The sequence below is a fragment of the Lemur catta genome, chromosome 5 (assembly GCF_020740605.2).
Source record: "Lemur catta isolate mLemCat1 chromosome 5, mLemCat1.pri, whole genome shotgun sequence".
Lineage (NCBI taxonomy): Eukaryota > Metazoa > Chordata > Mammalia > Primates > Lemuridae > Lemur > Lemur catta.
Window position 1 is genome coordinate 6,945,475 of NC_059132.1, and position 19,202 is coordinate 6,964,676.

The window sequence follows — 19,202 nt, forward strand, 5'->3', positions numbered from 1 at the left end:
TCACATCTCCCCTAGATGTTATGAAGAAGTGTGTCTATGAAATACTTTGCATTCCTTGAATGAATTATATGAATGATAGGAACAAGAATTATTGACACTTGAGAATAGTCTATTGGAATTACTGTGGCTTTGTGTCTATCAAATATGGTAATTATAATACACAGGAAAATACAAAATACAACCTTTATCCCCAATCTTTCCACTCAACTAGACCTTAATATTCAGTGACAGGGTGACTTTAATCTCGACCCATGAAAAGAGGAATGTCTATCACATGTTTTTCATAGTAACAGTTTTCTAATTGATACAAGATGGTGATGGTAACTGATTTTGTTCCCAGTGCTTCCTGAGTAGCTTCTGACCAGCACATACCTCCCCCGTCTTTAGGTGCGCATATTTTCCTCTTTGTCCACTCCACTTTGGACTGACAGTTTGTAGACAGAGGGCAAAAGATCTTTTCAATACACAGGTGGTGCAGAATGAGTCAGGTTATTCTTGGATTTCAGCTACTCCCTCCTGAACAGTCAGAGCTTAGTAAACAGTGATTGAGTGAGGAGGCAAAGCACTCAGAGAGGAGTAGGAATAAGTACAAATTTATGAAGAGGCTTAGATAGCAGAACAAGGTCGAACACTGCAGTGGTTTGTTTTCCTCTCCCTAGTATTCCTCTTCAATCAGTAGAAGAGGCTGTTATCAGTTGCTGGTGTTATTACTGGGCACATCTGCCCTGGGTCACACATGCTGCAGTCTGCAAAGCCAGCAGCAGATTGCAGTCCTCTGCAGTCCAGCCAGGCCAGCAGAACTTGTATAGTCGTATGCCTTGTTATAGCTAGAATAGCAAGTCAGGAATATTCCCTTAATAGGGTACTTGAGGGCAAAGGCAATGAAAGCTTTTCCCATCTCAAAACAGACTTCCCTTCCCCTAGTGTTTTAAGAAAACATATCTGTATTAGGCAAGGCAAAGCCAAAGCTGGCCCTTAACAACATCATTAAGTCTGGTTTTCCATGGTATTTAATCTGTGTAAGGATCCTGATGAGCTGATTTTCTTCTAAAGTGCTATATAAATAGATAGATACAATCTTAGAGTTGAGGATGGAATGTCTCATTCAGTACATTTTTTAAATGCCTGGAAATATTTAAGTGAATAACTAATCAATTAACAGCATCCCTGGGGGAATATTGCTTTTTCATTTTAACAGAAAACTCCCCTTTTGATTTTGCAGCCACGACAGCCCAACCCTGACTGGCGTTATTCTGCCTCCCTGAGAGCAGGCATGCACAGGTATGTATTTACTTCCTTCCTTCGTTCAGAAGTAACTAACTTGGTATGGCTCAGATAAACTGTCTCCATAGGCCAGAAGCAGCTGTCAAAACTGAGAAGTTTAGATACTTTGCCAGGAAAATGCAATTATTTTGTTTCCATGTCTATTCCTTGAAACATTGGAAGTGGTCAGTGCCAAATGCTTATCAAGTACTGGCAAATAAGAGTCTTCTATAAAATCACAGAAAAAGGCTTCTGTGTACTTTCTTTCATCAAAATTTCTACAGGAAAGTAATTCCAACCTCTTTCATCCCTCTCTACCTATACTTTCTGTCCCTCCCTTAAAAATTGTAATTAACACTGATGATTTGAAACTTGGGTATGTTGTGCATTGTATATGCACATATTGTTTACCTTGTTTTTCTATCTCACATTGAGTATTACATCCTATTAACCATAATAATTGGTTGCTGTTCTTGTTCATATTCACTCCTGTTAGAGTCTCCTTATCTTCTCCATATTGTTGCCATCTTATTGTCATCAATGGCATGGGCCCTTAAGAGGAAGAGCTTGTGAAGGGCCTTTATTGGATATCTGGAGACAGATATCCTATATAGCTTACTTTAAATTAACCTAGAATAGCATTACTCTAAGACTCAGATTAAATATAATTTTGCTTTCTCTACTTTGTCTCTTTGAAAGCAGTTTATTAACTACTGTTATTCCCAGAGCTGATCCAGTATTTTTTATTTGGCCATGAGGCCAAATAAAAGATTCATTATTTGTGAGTGTTTTTAGAACCAAATGGGGAGGGATAAGAAATGAAAATCACTATTACCAAAAGAATTTAACTTTAGAGAAGAAATAAACTTCAAATAAGTCCCTCAAAATATCTGGACAACTGTTAAATGAATCTTCACCAAACCCAGATCAGTTTCTAAAGAGAGAGCTTACAAAGTATGTGTAGAGTTAATGAAAAATTAGTTTTATCCCATTAAAAATGCAGTAGATTAAAATAAATGAACACACTCTAATGCATTACAAATGTGCAGAAATCATTACATTGGGTGCTATTTCTGAAGCAGAAGCAATCAGTGAGGGCTGAAGATCAGTAGTTGGCTTGGTGAGATGTCACATTGGAACCTGGGTCGTAATTTTAGGCCAGAAACACTCTTGGAGATGTCAGAATATTAGATATCAGAAGAAATTCTTTACATTTATTAGAGACCAAGTTATGGTTTTGCCTGTATCTGAGCTATTGACAGAGCCACACAATAAGTAAAAGCATGATGTACAGTATCAACTCTTTCTCTCCCAGCTGAATAGTGCTTTGCTTGAAGAGTACCAAAGCTATGAGATGTACCTTAAAAACTACATTTAAAATAAAATATTTGGCCGGGCGAGGTGGCTCACACCTGTAATCCTAGCACTCTGGGAGGCCAAGGAGGGAGGATCGCTCGAGGTCAGGAGTTCGAGAGCCTGAGCAAGAGTGAGACCCCATCTCTACTAAAAATAGAAAGAAATTAGCTGGACAACTAAAAATATATATAGGAAAAATTAGCCAGGCATGGTGGCGCATGCCTGTAGTCCCAGCTACTCGGGAGGCTGAGGCAGGAGGATTGCTTGAGCCCAGGAGTTTGAGGCTGCTGTGAGCTAGGCTGATGCCACGGCATTCTAGCCCAGGCAACAGAATGAGACTCTGTCTCCAAAAAAAATAAAATAAAATATTAAAACATATCACTTCCTTGTCCCATTTTCAAATTTAAAAAAAGCTAAATCTGCTCCTATTCAGGTTTTAATTAAGATAGTATGAGACTTAAATATGATAAGAAATGAAATGAATATTGAAACTAAAATGCCATTTCTTCCTTGAAATGTAATATATTGAACATATATTAGTGTTTTCAGCTTGAATAATACTCATCTTTTTCATACCTGTGCTTGGATTCTTGGCTTTTCCAGCCTCAGATAACAAACATGTAATTGTTTTTTGAAAATTCTGCTTTGAGCTGAAATGGTTCCAGGATAGTTATATCTTCATGAATCTGACTGAGCCCATATAATTTGCAAGTAGGATCCAGGAACACCTGAATCCTATACCTAATTGATTAGTTATTAATATTTATATTAATACTTAGTAATATAAATATTAATTACATCAATTGATATTTGGAAAAAGAGAAGATTCTAGAGTGTAGATGAAGGGAAGAATAGCAATAAGTTGGAATTTAAGGAGTGAGTTTCTATTAGGTATACGTTGTTTGAAGTCAAACAGTAAGAGAATATCGAATTTATAGACCACCTTCCACCCTAATAGTTTAAGTTTGCCTACTCTGTTGCCTCACATAACCCTTTCAGTTGGTAGTCTGAATTTTATTTTAGTGAATTAATTTGCAAGGTAAACAAATATCTAGTTTTAAAAGCTCCTTTAATTTTGGCAAGGGTTTTCTTGGATATTTTCTCTTATGATCTCGCTTAGTCCTTCCTTCATTCATCTAACAAATATTTGAGGATCTAATATGTGTTAGCATTAGACATACATAAATGAATACTGTACAATGTTCTCTCTACTCTTGAATAGTTTATGTTCTATCTCTGTTTGCCTCTAAGGATCTCCCAGTTTGTATCTCACTCCCAGCTATGTTTTATAGTGAATTAATCTCTTCTGAACTGGGATCTGTGAGTGGTGGTGATCAGGTTCCTTTAGTCCCAGAAAATATAAGGTGGGTCATGTACGTGTAAAAGATACAGAAAGAATAAAACAGAAAATAAAATGAAGAATTAATTGGATAGTTAAACTGGAACAATGCTCTAATTATCAGCAAATAATTTTGGCGTGCTTTCCTCTTTATGATAGAGAACCCAGAAGCAAGAGAACCTGCAGGAGAGGCTTGGGGTTTCTGAGAACAAGCTGTCCTCATCTGCTTCAGTATTATGATATTAAAATGGCTCAGCCCTCTGGTGGGCTTTCTGTTAGATTTAGTGAGTGCCACATGGCATTAATGAAAACCAAAATTTATCGCTGGAATGGTTTAGCAGGCAGTAAGTAAGTCAGTGATGCTTCTTCAGTTTATGCGAGGTGACTACTCAGCAGTAATTGCTTCAGTTCATGCATAAGCAGAATGTGTTAGCTGTAGCCCTGCCTCCCTAGATGTAAGCAGTTTCTGAGGGTGGAAGGAAAGCTGGAGAAGCATTTATAGTCTAACCATTATCTGGGTCTGTGTGTTTGCTTAGCTCTGTGCACCTGGAGGAGGCTGGCATTCTACGGGCTGGTCCAGGAGGGCCTGATCAGCAGTGGCCAACAGTATCCAGTGCGACACCAGGTAAAGTGCCAGAGTCTTTCTGTTCTTCCTTGGGTTCTAGAAAGTGATCAGATGACCTATTTTTATAAGACCAGGAATGTTGAGGGCTCTTTTTTTATTCTTCCTTTGTTTCCATACATGCACGATTTCCTTACATTCATGATTATTTTGAATTTATACTTCATGTTCTTCAAGAGTGGAAAACAGGTAACATAAATATAGGGGGATGTGTGTGTGCGTGTGTATGTTTTTAAAGTTTTTAAAAAAAATAATCTGGTACTTTTCAAATGTTGAGGCCATTCAAACCACACAGAGAAGGTCTGGTGGCCTCATGCACCAAGATGACACTGTTCACAAAAATCTTTTGGTTGAAGACAATAGAAACCCACTCCAAGCGGTAAGCAAAAAGGAGCAAGATAGGTAGGTAGGTAGGCAGATAGATAGATAGATAGATAAATGGAATAGGGTTTCTCATGGAAGTGGAAAGTTATCTGTGAGTTCAAGTCAAAGTCAGATCTGCTTCTCTCTGCACATTGACATCATTCTGCAGACCGACTTTTACTGTGTTGGCATGCACATTGCCAAACATGACTACCTGACAGTTTCTTAGTTTAGAGGACTAATGGGAATCAATTCCTAACCTAAACTTTCAGGAAAGAGAATATGCCAGGTTAGGTGAAAAATGCAATGGCTGGGTGAGCATAGAAAAATTGCTTAAATTCACATTTCCTTAGTTTCCTTATTTCTTGCACAATTACTAAAGCAGTGTCATATAATACAAATATCGGTTTGGAGGCCCATCCTTGTGGCAGTTTACAGAAAGGGAGGATCAATGAATCAATGAAAGCCCTTAGAGTTGCCATCAAAAATGGGTTGTCAAAAAATGGCTCTTATGTGTTGGTAGAGATCATAAATTGTGTCTACTTTAATTCTCTATTAATAAAACATGATGATGATGATAGTAGTTGCTAATTATCAAGCCATAATAGGCCCAAACACTGTGCCAAGTACATTACGTGTGTGGTCTCATTAATTCAAGACAATCTCACAAGGGATTTTTTATGTCTATTTTAAATATGAGAAACTGGAGATACAGAGAGGTTAAGAAACTTATGCAAGTTCACACAGCTTGTAAGTGGCAGAGGGCAGGATTAAACCCAAATGTGTCTAGCTCTAAAGCCATGTGTATCTAGCACTTATATCCATAGCATGGCTGGCTTGCAAGAATCCATCCAAATTCAAATACATACATACATACACACATAATAGATAACATAGAATGTGTGTGTAAAAAGTTCTTTCCAAAAATAATCAGGTGCCTTTCCAGTCATTAGGCTAGCCAAGTAAAGTGCAGCTAAGTGGATGTTTTTGCTGGCAACTCTAAGGGCTTTCGTTGATTCTAATCAGCCAGCATTTGCTATTTATGAATGTTGCACAATTCAACTAAAAGTCACATTTGTCCAAAAAATACACAAGTTGAAGCAATTCATTAGAGAGCTAATATTGCCATATGGCAAGGGGAAGAACATAAAATAGTTCATTGACAAATCTACGCCCCCAATGCCAATGATGGAGTGGAGAAGTGATGGAGGAGGAAGTGGTTTTAGACTGCCAAGTATTGTAGGATGAGGAGGCATCTGGGAAGGTGAGAACTATTCAATCCAAGTAGACACATGAAATCATGCCTTTCTACCCTGCCTTCATGTCACAGTTTTTCTTATTCTCATTGAGGCATTGTAGGTCAATCTGGTGAGCCAAGAACTAACTTTGAATACATTCTCCCTCCCATTGAAGGTGCTGGTTGGTATTCCAACCAAATGTGAAATAGGAACCATCTATTGATTATTTCATCCATTTGGTCCAGGTCTCTCCTTTGGATTCAAAAAATGTTAGGAACCCATCTCTTTAACAGAGATAGGGAAGGGGTCTCCATTGATCCCCTCCTTTATAGTCCCAGCCCCTCCTGTGTAATTGCTTTTGTCCAGGACTGTGCCTGGCTGCTGACACATGAGTTGCGGTCCTCAGGGGCTGTGCTGGATAGGGCTTACATCTTCCAGTTACTCCATGGTGACACAACCAAACTTGTCAACATACCTCCACATCAATGATATAAAGTTAAAGGGATTCTCCTCTCCCTTCTGCCCTCTCCTTTTGGTACTTTTAAGTTTTAGGACTCATATATTCTGCACTGTTTAGAGGGAATATGGTATAAAGATTAAAATTATGATTTGGAGTCAGATCTGAGTTGAATTCCAATCCCAAACTTACTTGCTGAGTGAGCATAGACATATTGCCTAAATTCATATGTTCTTAATTACCCTTTTTATAAATTGGGTGCAATAATACCAGCTATTTTATTGAGTTGCCATGAGAACTAAAAAAGAAAAAAAGAGTTGAATACAGTGCTTGACATATAGTATTAATAAATGTATAATCTTTTTTCGCCTTTTTTTTCTGGGATACTTTTGTTTTGTACAATCAATGATAATGGCCTTGGCTGATAGCTGGTGGCCAGAATTCAGTAGTTCTCACTTGTAGGCCCAAACACAGATCCTCTGAGGTTGTCTGGGTCATCCTACAGTTTAGTCACTCCCATAACACTCTTGGAGATGGAGTGAGGCAGATTTATTCATTGCTGCCTGAAGAAAAGGAAAACGCTCTGAAAAACTTGGTTGTTTCTAGTCTGAAATAGAACCTGCCTTTCACTGATTCTGTTGCCCTTAGTGCTTCACTGTGAAGGTGCAGTTGCTTCCAAAAGGCTTCTTTCTGGTGCCTGAGTCTCCTTTACCTGTGTCTGGGCCCTTCTCACAAACCAGCCATTTATTGCTCTTCTGACACCAACACTCACAACAGCCAGGGGCATAAAGGGAGTGGGCCTGCTCTGCGTGACTCTTCATTCACCTGTGTTTCTTGAAGTTGTTTTTCCTCTGTTGATGAGTTCTTTCCCTTTGTTACTAAACTGTTCATTTATGATCACAGTCTGCAAAAGCCTAGAATAAAGATGCCACACTCTGAAGGGAACAATGGGGGCACAGCCGAGTGATGTTTTCTGCAAGATAAACAAGTCAGGCATTAAATTGGTTAATCCTAATTACTGGCCCCTTTCTCCAGCTTCACCTCTGTTTCAGCAGACCTGGGCCATGGGCTTTCTTATTTCTTTTTAGCTTCCCTTGATACTAAGCAGAGAGAGAAAATTAGCTAAATAGAGAATGCACGGAATACAGTTACAGCCTATTCTTCAGATGAAGGAATGTGTTTTGGGGGGAGGGGCATTAAAGGGCCAGTCACTCAAGTAGCAACTCTAACATTCTCAGTGTGAATGCCCTGAAGAGGTTTTAATGTATGCCCTCTTGCGACCAGTTCCTAGAGGGAATCTCTCAAGAGGTTATAAAGAGACTGCCCTTGGCTATGAGGGAACTAACTGCTCTGGCTTCAGTGGGCTGGGCTGCTTTGCTGTCTCCTACTGGTTCTTCCAGGCTTCTCTTTCTGCATTTCATAGGCTTTCAGGACTTACCTAAGGCAACAGTAAATTATTTTTAGAGTGGGAGATACTCACTGTGTTCAAAAGAGCAGCAGAGAATTCCAAAATACAGCACTGCTGAAGATAACATTATAGCTTGTCAAACAAGACCCCAGGGGATCTGGGACTAAACAGTGACAGATTAATTAGGTAGGGGAAGCCACTAAGGAAATGAGGCTTAGTTAGAGAACCTTAGTTTAGAGTGACCAGACAATGATTCTCGAAGTATAGTTCCTGGAGCAGCAGCACCAACAATACCTGGAAACTTGTCAGAAATGCAAATTCTGAGGCCCCTACCCTACACTTACCAAATCAGAAATTCTTAGGATGGGGCCCAGCAATCTGTGTTTTAATAAGCCTACTATTTTATCCTGATGTACCCTAAAGTTCAAGAATTGCTTTAGGGTTAATATTCCTGAGGTTGTCTGATATCTTTGGAGACATGCAAGGAAGGCATCTGTTTATATGATTCATGTACGAAACAGGCCTTTCCTCATTCCAGAGAGATAATTGTTAAGAGCTCAAGCTCTGGAGTCAGTGACCCGTTTTTGAATTCTACCCCTGCCACTCAGTAGTTGTATATTCCTGGGACCATTACTCAACTTTTCTGATTCTCTGTTTCTTTCTCTATCAAATGGAAGTAATAGTGGTATCTACCTTCTAGTGTTGTTACAGGAATTAAATGAGGTAATGCACACATATTACAGAGACTGCAGAACAATACGTGTTTATTAAATGGCAGCTATTTTTTATGATTTTTCCAAGGTATGAGTCTATCCATCAACTTTAAAATTTAGACCCACGTTGTTCTGAGTAGTCTCTATGGGAAGACTCTGTTACAGAAAAGATTTTTTCAAAGTGCTTATCTCTTTATTTCCTTAGGGGATGTTTTTGCCCTGGTTTGCCACATCCTTTTGCTCTGTGGAAAATGGACACAGTTTATGTGCCCTAGTTTTATATGGGGATTTGTATTCTTATTTGTCTTAGGGATTCCTGCCTTTGTGACCAAACCAATTCCCTACAGAGAGACTCCGTGGAGACTCCATCTCTGATTCTTTCCCAGAAAGAAATCATGATTCTTAAGTTTTTTGGAATCTATTTAGGATCACTGTCGACATGAATTTTTCCATTTCATGAGTGAATGAAGCCTCAGGCCTTATTGGAGAATTCAGAAAGCATGCTGTTCCACTAACCTGCTCAACCTCAACTTCTGCTGTTGCCATGGCAATGACAGTCCTGGGAGGGGTGCGGATATCCGTATTAGGAAAAAAAATGAGATCAGGGATCTATGTGAGTAGGGCATCCCGTTCCTGTCAGTATCCTCCACTCTCACCTTCTGTCTGATGGCCCAGGAGTGCCAGCTTGGCTTAGCGATCTCTACCTGAGGAAAGTAAGTCCTTGTAAGATGTATTTTCACTTTCTGGGGGTATGAAGCTCATTATGTTTGCTGGAGTTCTCTTTGTAGTTTATAATATATATACAAAAAATATGTTTGTTCTGGACTGGCCTGAAGGGAGGGAGCAAGATGGTGTGGGAAGGGGAATTAGCACCTTCTACCTAGGAGAAACCATGAAGCTTAGGTCTTTGCTGGCTCCATTCATTCATGACTTTCTTCATCTCCTTCTTGGGGAAACACCCTGCACCTTCCATTTTTAATGGTCATGTAAATAAAAGACTGGAATGGAGATTTTCCTGGTTTTCCTGAAATTAAATATTTCTGTTTAATGAATAGATTCTAAGATAGTGCTTTCCTTATATACCCTGTATTTCCTGCATCTCTCTCATTTCCCCCACAGCAATTCTTCCAGGATTGGTAGCCCTGGGCAGAATGCAGTCAAGGTTGGGGCCATGATTCGTAATAAAAGAATTTCTTCCATAACAGTGTCTAAAGCAGAAATCATATTTCTCCTGAAAACTATCTCATCTCATGTACACTCAGGCGTATGCTCCTGGAGAAACATTTTAGAGGGTACAGTGAGGAGAAAAGAACAACAAGCACTGTTCCCTTAGCCTGCAGTTTCCTTCAAACCCCACAGAGGCAGAGGAGCAGGCTAATTCAGTGTCAGGGAATGGAGGCTGGTCATAGTTTCTTCAGGTATCATTGATCACTGTACTATTACCGTATTGCCAACTACATTGAAGCAATACAGCCTGGCCCCTGAAAACTTCGTTATGAGAAAGAACTTTTGGGTATATCTTAGAAACATAATACACTTTATTCTTCTTTTGTTTAAGAGTGTTGCATGGAACAGGAGAGTTTCTGAATTACCCTCTTTTCTAGCTTTCTCTGCACATCATTCTTTATAGCTGAATTTTTAAACCCCTTATCAAAAGGGAGATTTAGGTTTCTGTTGGAGAGATCTTAGTGTCCCAAAGGGCCAAGGAAGTGGGGGGAGGGTCACCCCCATTGCCACCTTACTGAGCTCAAAGATGATGGGCTACCTGTGTGTTTGAGAATTTTGTAGGGAAGAGGAAATGGAGGGTAGAGAGTTTGCACTTCATTCTGAAGGAAAGATTGTTGGGATTCTTTAGAACTGGTAGGCTCGGAACTCCTTCCTGGGAGGTGTTTGAACAAGAAAGGCCTCCTGATAACCTGGGTTGAGGGCAGAAGAGGATGATAGTTTGTAATTCCTTTAAGTTTTGTAGCTTCAGCAAGCCCTGCCATCAGCCTCACTGATACTAGTAAAATAGAAATGAAAGCCTGTCCCAGTGCCAGCAAGGGTCTTTCATTGCAAACATTTTAAGAGAACCTCAGCCTGGATTTTAAAGGAACTTGAAAAATTTATCTTCACAGAGGCAGTCAACTTTGCGGTTGAGAAAATCATTGCCTAATCTGAAGAAACATATTCAGGTCAAGCACTGGCTAGAGACCAGGGGTCTCTAAGGAAGGGTCATAGATTGGTCATTGCCAGGAATCCTGGAAATGAATGTGTGGATTGGAGGAGGAGTCTTTCTCTTTCTCGATACTTGGAGTCTCATTACCCACAATCAGAAAAAAAAAAAGAGAGGGAACAGAGATATATGTCATTCCACTTTTATCTCAGTAAGACCAAGAGCTTCCTCAGCAATAGCCCTGCCTAGAATGGTAAGTCTCTGAGGGAGTGGGCTAGGTGAAGGATGGGAGAGGTCAGTCCTGAAGATGGTAATACCAAAAGGATGTTTGTGCTACTGTTAAAATAGGAAATTGAGAGCTTTGTAGAAGTTAGACTTAAGAGGCATAACTATAGGTTAGGGTATGAAAGGGTAACTTTTAAGAATGAAATTTGGATCCACAAGAAAACAGGGATGAGAAGTTTATCATCACTAGAGTTGTGTCCCTTGTCTGCTGGACCCCAAACAATGTACTCTGGACCTCTAGATTATAGCTGTCATTGCATGTAAAAACTAACCAAAAAAAAAAAAAAAAACTTAAAAAATAAGTAAAGCCTGCCTGCCCCATACAGAAAGTCTAAACAAGCAAGTTTGTTGGTGATGGTCCAAGAAAGTCCACCAGCTTGAGCTTACTTCTAACACTGGACCAATCCCACGTCCAGAGCTGTTGCTCTAGGTGGCATCATGGACCAAGCTGAATAGTGAGATGGCATTCCCCAAGTCTTCTTTCTTGTCTTTTTTGACTCTGCATCATAAATACTGTTTTACCTAAGAATACACTTGTTGCATCTGTTTCCATAATTACCTTGAGTCAAATGAATACCCTAAAGGTCTGTGGCAAGGCTGGAAGCCTCAGCTAGTATGAGTGATTTACATTAGATACATACCAAGCTGCATGTTAGAGAGTCCAGATTTGGGGGAAATAAGAGCATCACTAGATATGTGGGTAGCCCTGAGGTGGACACCTTTGAGCCTGTCAGTTTGGCTCTGTGTTTGATGATGAGCCACTGACTCTGACTCTTCTGTCTCCCCCTTTCACTTATAAGGACTATTGTGATTACATTGGGCCCACTTGGATAATCTAGGAAACTATCTCCATCTCAAGATCCTTAATTTAATCACACCTGCCAAGTCTCTTTTGCTATGTAAGATAATAAATTCACAAAGTCTGAAGTTAGGACCTAGGCATTTTGGTTGGGCTGTTATTCTGCCTACCTCAGGGTCTTTCATGTTCAGGCAGTGTGTGTGTGTGTGTGTGTGTGTACACACATGAATGTATTTCAGTAGAGGTGAAGATAAAATAAGATGCATATTAGAACCATGAAAAGAGTATGGAATAGACTTTAAACCTCTCTGTTAATTGTCAGAAGTTTGGTGGAAGCTAACCATTGCTCTTTCCTTCCAAATCTCAACTAATTAAGAAAAGATCCAAGAAGCCAACTGAGGGATTAAAGTTCAGAATATGAGGGGCATGATCATTTGTGTCCACCACATACACGTTGGCAGTCACAGTGCTGCTCAGTGGTGGGCTCCCCTTGTCCTGGGCCTCCACAGTCACAAAGAACTCCCGAAACTTCTCATAGTCAAAGGAGTTGACAGCATAAAGGCTGCCACTGGCACTGTTAATGGAGACATAGGAGGTGACTGGCAGCCCTTGAATCTCCCTCTCCAGGAGGGAGTAAGTCACCTCTGCATTCTCCTTTTCATCTGGGTCTGTGGCTTGTACAGTGCAGAGCAACACCCCTGGCAAATTGTTCTCCTGGATGTAGATGGAATAGGAGTCCTTCAGGAATCTTGGTGGGTTGTCGTTGATGTCTGAAATCTCAACCCGCAGTGTCCGCTGGGATGTGAGCTGTGGCATTCCCCCGTCAGTGGCTGTCACTGTGATATTGTAAGCAGCCACCCGCTCCCGGTCCGGTGTGCCGCTCACCACCAGTGTATAGGAGTTTCCAAAGCCATTCAATCGGAAAGGCAGTGTGGACTCCAGGCCCAGGCTCACTTTCCGATTGGAGCCTGAGTCTTGGTCATTGACACTGAGAAGGGCCACCACTGTGTTGGGTGCAGCATCCTCAGGCACTGGACTGTACAGGTCTGTGAGCATCCAGGATAGTAGCCTTCTGAATGTTTGTAATTGGAAGGGCACTAGGGAAGATCTTCACAAAAACCACCTTCCAGCCAGGTGCCTAGAATTCCATTAACCACCACTATTGGCATTCTCTTTTAAAATCCTCACTCAATTCTCTGTTCTGTCTTTTTCTGTTTTTCTGTCTGTCTGTCTCTCTCTCTGTCTCACACACGCACACACCCACACATGCACACACACACAGATAAAGAGGTAAAGTGTAGAGTATCTTGTCCAAGGGTGCTTTCCTTGGCTTGGCTTCAATATAGAATTTGGTTGAAACCTTCTATATACAGTCATGCACTGAATAACGACATTTCAGTCAACAATGATGGTGGTCCCATGAGGTTATAATACTGTATTTTTACAGTATCTTTTTATATTTAGATATGTTTAATATACAAATACTTACCATTGTGTTCTAAATGCCTATAGTACTCAGTACACTAACATGCTGTACAGGTTTGTAGTCTAGGAGCAATAGGCTATACCACATAGTCTAGATGTAGAGTAGGCTATACCATCTAGGTTTGTGTAAGTACTCTATGATGTTTGCACAATGACAAAATCACCTAACAATGCATATCTCAGAACATATCCCTGTCATTAAGTGACATATGACTGTAGTCATCTCACAATCATTTATTAACACTTATGTCAGTCCAGGCTCTGTTTTGGTGATGCAAATATAATATTAAATACAATAGAGACCTGACTTCATAATCCAGAGGCAAAGGCAGAAATGCAAAGAAATAAGATGGAAATATTACAATGTCATGTGATGAGGACCACAACAGTGTCATGCATAGGGAGGGAAGGAAGCTGGGACAAACAACCAGGGCCTGTCAGTCCAGAAATGGAACCTAGATTCTACCTATGTTGTAATCAGTACAAATCCTATGTAAATAAGGTAAGCTGGTCCACCTTTCCTGAGAGGGTCCACCAAATCGTTTTCACAGGGCCCAAATAATCTCTGAGCAACCAAGAACAATGGATATTGTGGGATTCCATAAAATGGAATTGGGAATTTAGAGGAATAAGTCAGAGAGTATTTGATATTTAATACTGGGTATTGCAGGATGCAGAGAGGAAGAGCATTCCAGCCAAAGGAAAGAAAGAAGGAAAAGGAAAAAAAAAACCCAAACCACTCAGAAGTGTGTAATCTGGGTGAATAGGATGAGTGCATTTGATGGCTATGGTGGGCTAGAGGGCTGTTGGGAAATGAGATCAGAAAGGTGTGCTGGAGTCAGATTTTGTAGGGCCTTTAAATAGCCTACAGTTTGCAATTTAAAATTTAGGAAGTGTTTATTTCTGAAAATTTTCATTTAATATTTTTGGATCATGGTTGACTGTGGATAACTGAAATCACAGAAAGCAGAACCTCGAATAAGGAGGGACTACTGTACTGGATAAGATGTCAAGATGAGCTAATGGGATTTCAACTTAATGTTTTTCTTCTCCCAAACTAAGAATTGGAAACTCTTGAGTATCTAGAAATGGAGAATCCAAAAGGGAGGTAAATGCAGCATTTTTTAAAAAAAAGACTGTCCTTGAAAATGTTCTTAGGTAATTCTGGTGGACTTGGTATGATCACGTCTGAGAAAATGTGGAGAGTAAAAGGCAGGTTTGTTTAAATTTTGTCTTATGTTAGCTTCTTAAGGGAGGCAGCATGGCATTGCACAGTGCCTCAAATTCCTGTTGTATCACTAAATAATTGTGCAACTTTTATTAATGTATAAAAGAGGAAAGACTTTAGACTGTTGTAAGGATTAAATGAGAAAATGCATGCAAAATGCTGAGCAGTGTGCTTAGCTTGGGGTAAGCACTCAAAAATGATATCAGAACTATTACTACAGAATTTAATACTCCTGGCACTTAGCACAATGCCTGGCACACAGTAAATAGGATTCAAAATGTTTTTGCTAGATTAATTGGAATGGTAGTGAAGTGCACAGAGTGGGGGATAGTGGTGGTGGAGAGGGCTCTCCTGTTATCTTGCCCTCCTTCTGCTGCAGTGCTTGACAGCACCTCCATTTTATATCTTCCATGCAGGGATCTCACCACTTGCCTAGAAATGGTTGCTCAAGGCTGAGAGTGACACAGCAACACAGAGCCTGGGATTGCTGCCAAATTTTAAGAAGCACAGATTGTAACAAAGTGAGGGGGGAGGGCAGAGAAGAAAAGTTTGAAAACCCAATCAAAGCCAGAGGCCATTTTGTTGTTGGGTGAAATGATCATGCCTCATCCAGTTTCAGGTGGAGCAGGCAGTGTGAGACCTTTGGGAAGAGTCAGTGTCAAGTTGCTGTGCTAAAGGAGGAATCCAGCAATGGGCTTTCAGGTCCAGTCAAGGCTGGCTTCACGAGGCCCCGAGTGTAGAAAGGCCCTGCTTGGTGTGATATTATGCTGTCACCATCTTTAAATTCTTAATAACTTCTTAACAAGGGGCTCCCCATTTTCATTTGGCACCGAGCCCTACAAAATTACATAGCTAATCCTGAATCCAGGCTATCTGGAATGTGACATTTTGCTTCAGCTGGTTTTGAGCCATGTTGGGCTAGTATTCCTTTTTAGTCTTCTCTCTTTGATTTAATTATAGAAGAAATAAAAATCATAATAAATTAAATCTGTACAGGATTAAAATAAAATGAATAGTGCCTCACTCCCTACCTCCAGTCACGCTCCCCAGAAGTAACTACTATTAATACCAATAGTTTAGTGTGTATCTCCAGAATTTTTATAAGTATAAATGTTAAAGTGGTATATTTTAAAATAAAATAGAATTACATTGTTGATACAAATATTAAATAATACAGCATTATTTGTATAAAAATGTTTTATTTCCTTCAACCACACTCCCCTTCAGTGAGACAACCTCTGTTAACAATTTTACATATGTCTTCCAAATATACATTTTTTAATTAATCAACTTTACTTTTTAGAGTGGTTTTAGGTTCACAGAAAAATTGAGGGGAAAGTACAGAGTTCCTATATACCCCCAGCTCCCACATGTACAATCTCCTCCACTATTGATACCGTGTCTGAGTGGTACCTTTGTTACAATTGATGAAATTACATCGACATCATGATTGAAACTATCATTATCACCCAAAGTGCACAGTTTACATTAGGGTTCATTCTTTTAAATATTTCATGTACTGCTTAACAGGGATACATTCTGAGAAATGCATCATTAGGCAATTTTGTCATTGTATGAACATCATAGAGTATGCTTACACAAACCTAGATGGTATAGCCTATTGCTCTTGGGCTACAAACCTGTACAGCATGTTACTGTATTTAGTACTGCAGGCAGTTGTAACACAATAGTATTTGTCTGTCTAAATATATGTAAACATAGAAAAGATACAGTATTATAATCCTATGAGACCACTGTCATACATGTGGTCTATCATTGACCAAAATGTCATTATGCAGTACCTGACTATGTATAGGTTTTAAAAAAGTAAAAGGGGATGCTGTGCATATTAGTATATAGCTCATGTGTGTGTATGTGTGGTGTATGTGTGTGTTTTAACACACCTTTCTAAGTCAGTATGTGTAGACTTGCCTCATTCTTCTTTAACAAGGGCATAGTACTAGGGTTTTATGCCTATATTGTAATTTATTTATCCAATTTCCCAGTGGTATCCATGTTTTTTAAATAATGCAATACACATTCTTATGTATATATTTTATACATGCCCAGTAGTAGTTACGTAGGAAATATTTCCGGAAGTGGGATTGCTGGCATCGTAGGGTGTGAAAATATCAAATTGGCATTCTCTTATCTGGAGTTGGATTGTACTTGGTATATACTTCCTTCTGATCCCCCAGCTCCAGCTAGTGCTATATGTCTCTTAACTCAGTGACATCATCATCAATAGACAGCCCCCAGGGTTGAGAATACTGGAGCAGAAAGAGGAGAGAATTTACTTGTGAATAATAGTAGTAATAGCTAACTTGTATTGAACACTTAAACCATGTGCCAAGTATTATTCTAAGCACTTTACAAATATTAATTCCCTTAATTTGTATAACTACCCCCAGAGATAGGTTTATTATTCATCCCATTTTACTGCTTAGGAAACTGGGACCCCTAGGGTTCAATAAGGTCACACATCTAGTAGGTGGTGGGACCAGGATCTGAAAGCAAGGCTGTTTGACTTCTGGGTCTGTGCTCTTAACCACTGCACATACTATCTCTAGAAAGTTTAATGCCATCTTTTTTTTAAAAAAAATTTTGTTTTGTTTTGTTTCTTTTTGCATTTTTTATTTTTTTATTTCAGCATATTACTCGGATAAAAATATGTAGGTTACATATATTGCCTTTGCCTCACCTGAGTCAGAGCTTCAAGCGTGTCCATCCCCCAGATGGTGCATACTGCACCTATTAGGTGTGAATATATCCATCCCTTCCTCCCGCCTCCCACCTGCCCGACACTCAATGAATGTTACAACTATATGTGCACTTAAGTGTTGGTCAGTTAAGTCAGTTAATACCAATTTGATGGTGAGTACATGTAGTGCTTGTTTTTCCAGTCTTGTGATACTTCACTTAATAAAATGGGCTCTAGCTCTATCTAGGATAATACAAGAGGTGCTAGATCACCATTGTTTTTTATGGCTGACTAGAACTCCATGGTATACATATACCACATTTTATTAATCCACTCATGTATTGATGGGCACTTGGATTGTTTCCACATCTTTGCCATTGTGAATTGTGCTGCTATAAACATTCTAGTGCAGATGTCTTTTTTATAGAATGTCTTTTGTTCCTTTGGGTAGATGCCCAGAATGGGATTGCTGAATCAAATGGTAGTTCTACTTGTAGCTCTTTGAGGTATCTCCATATTACTTTCCACAGCAGTTGTACTAGTTTGCAGTCCCACCAGCAGTGTATGAGTGTTCCTATCTCTCTACATCCATGCCAACGTTTATTGTTTTGGGACTTTTTGTTAAAGGCCATTCTCACTGGAGATAAATTGGCCTAGGGAAAGAATTTATGAAGAAGACCCCAAAGGCAATCACAGCAAGGACAAAAATAAATAAATGGGACCTGATCAAATTAAAAAGCTTCTGCACAGCCAAGGAAACTGTCATGAGAGCAAGCAGACAACCTAGAGAATAGGAGAAAATATTTGCATGCTACACATCTGATAAAGGGCTGACAACTAAAATCTATATAGAACTCAGGAAAATGAGCAAGAAAAAAATCAAACAACCCTATCAAAAAGTGGGCAAAGGACATGAACAGAACCTTTTCAGAAGAAGATAGACTAATGGCCAACAAACATATGAAAAAATGCTCAACATTGCTAATCACCAGGGTAGTGCCATCTTTATGCCAGAGTTTCCCTATCTTGTTTATATTTTAAAACTATTATTGTATTTATTCATTTCCTTGTCTACACTGTAACTCTTTGAGAACAGGATACCTGTTCTAATATTATTCATATCTATTTTCCCAATTCTTTGCATAATGTTTAATTTATTTTAAATAATAAATAAGTTTAGTTGAGTGAATAACAATGCCTCTAGGAGGTAGCTGTTATATCCATTTTACAGATGAATAAACTACAAGTCAATATCAACCAAATATTATTATAAAAAATAGTAGAAAGCAGAATGATGAAGCTGAGATTTGAACCCAAGGCTTTTGAAACCCAGTCCAGTGAGCTTTCTACCATGTCTAAACAGCCTCCTTCATTGCTTTCAACTTCACAGCTGGAAGTCCTCAATGATTCCTGGGAGGGAAAGAGCCCAATAGGAGGAGGGTCCTTGGAAAAGAGAGTTTCTGCAAGTACTACATCTGGGAATAGGTGGTTAAAGGGGGGCGGGGGGAGTTGGGTTCCTAAAGGAATACTACTTAGCATTAATAATAATACTCATCCTTTATTTCAGAGTTTCTGTATGCCAGACATTGTTCTGTGTGATTTATAAACCTTGTCTCTTTTTAATGCTCACAATCCCATTAGATGGCTGTTATCTTTATTTTACATATGAAAGAAAGGGAGATGAGAGGCCCAGGGACTTGCTCAGCATTACATAATAAATAAATGGTGAAGCTGAGATTCCAGCTCCAGTCTGTGTGATCCCAGAACCTACATTTTAGACATTCAATTAC

The 19,202-nt window shown here is 39.4% G+C and overlaps 1 protein-coding gene across 8 annotated transcripts in view; it reads left to right on the forward strand.

The window, feature by feature from the left end:
* The window catches only part of LOC123637873 (protocadherin alpha-C2), a 108,292-nt gene that overhangs the window by 77,805 nt on the left and 11,285 nt on the right, over nt 1-19,202 (forward strand). For 7 of the 8 annotated variants that reach the window (XM_045551011.1, XM_045551015.1, XM_045551012.1 and 4 more), the window contains exons 2-3: nt 1,223-1,281; nt 4,495-4,583. In XM_045551011.1, coding sequence (XP_045406967.1) covers nt 1,223-1,281; nt 4,495-4,583 — 148 coding nt within the window. Of the gene's footprint in view, nt 1-1,198; nt 1,282-4,494; nt 4,584-19,202 lie in introns of all 8 variants that reach the window. The other variant, XM_045551013.1, reaches the window with a different exon arrangement.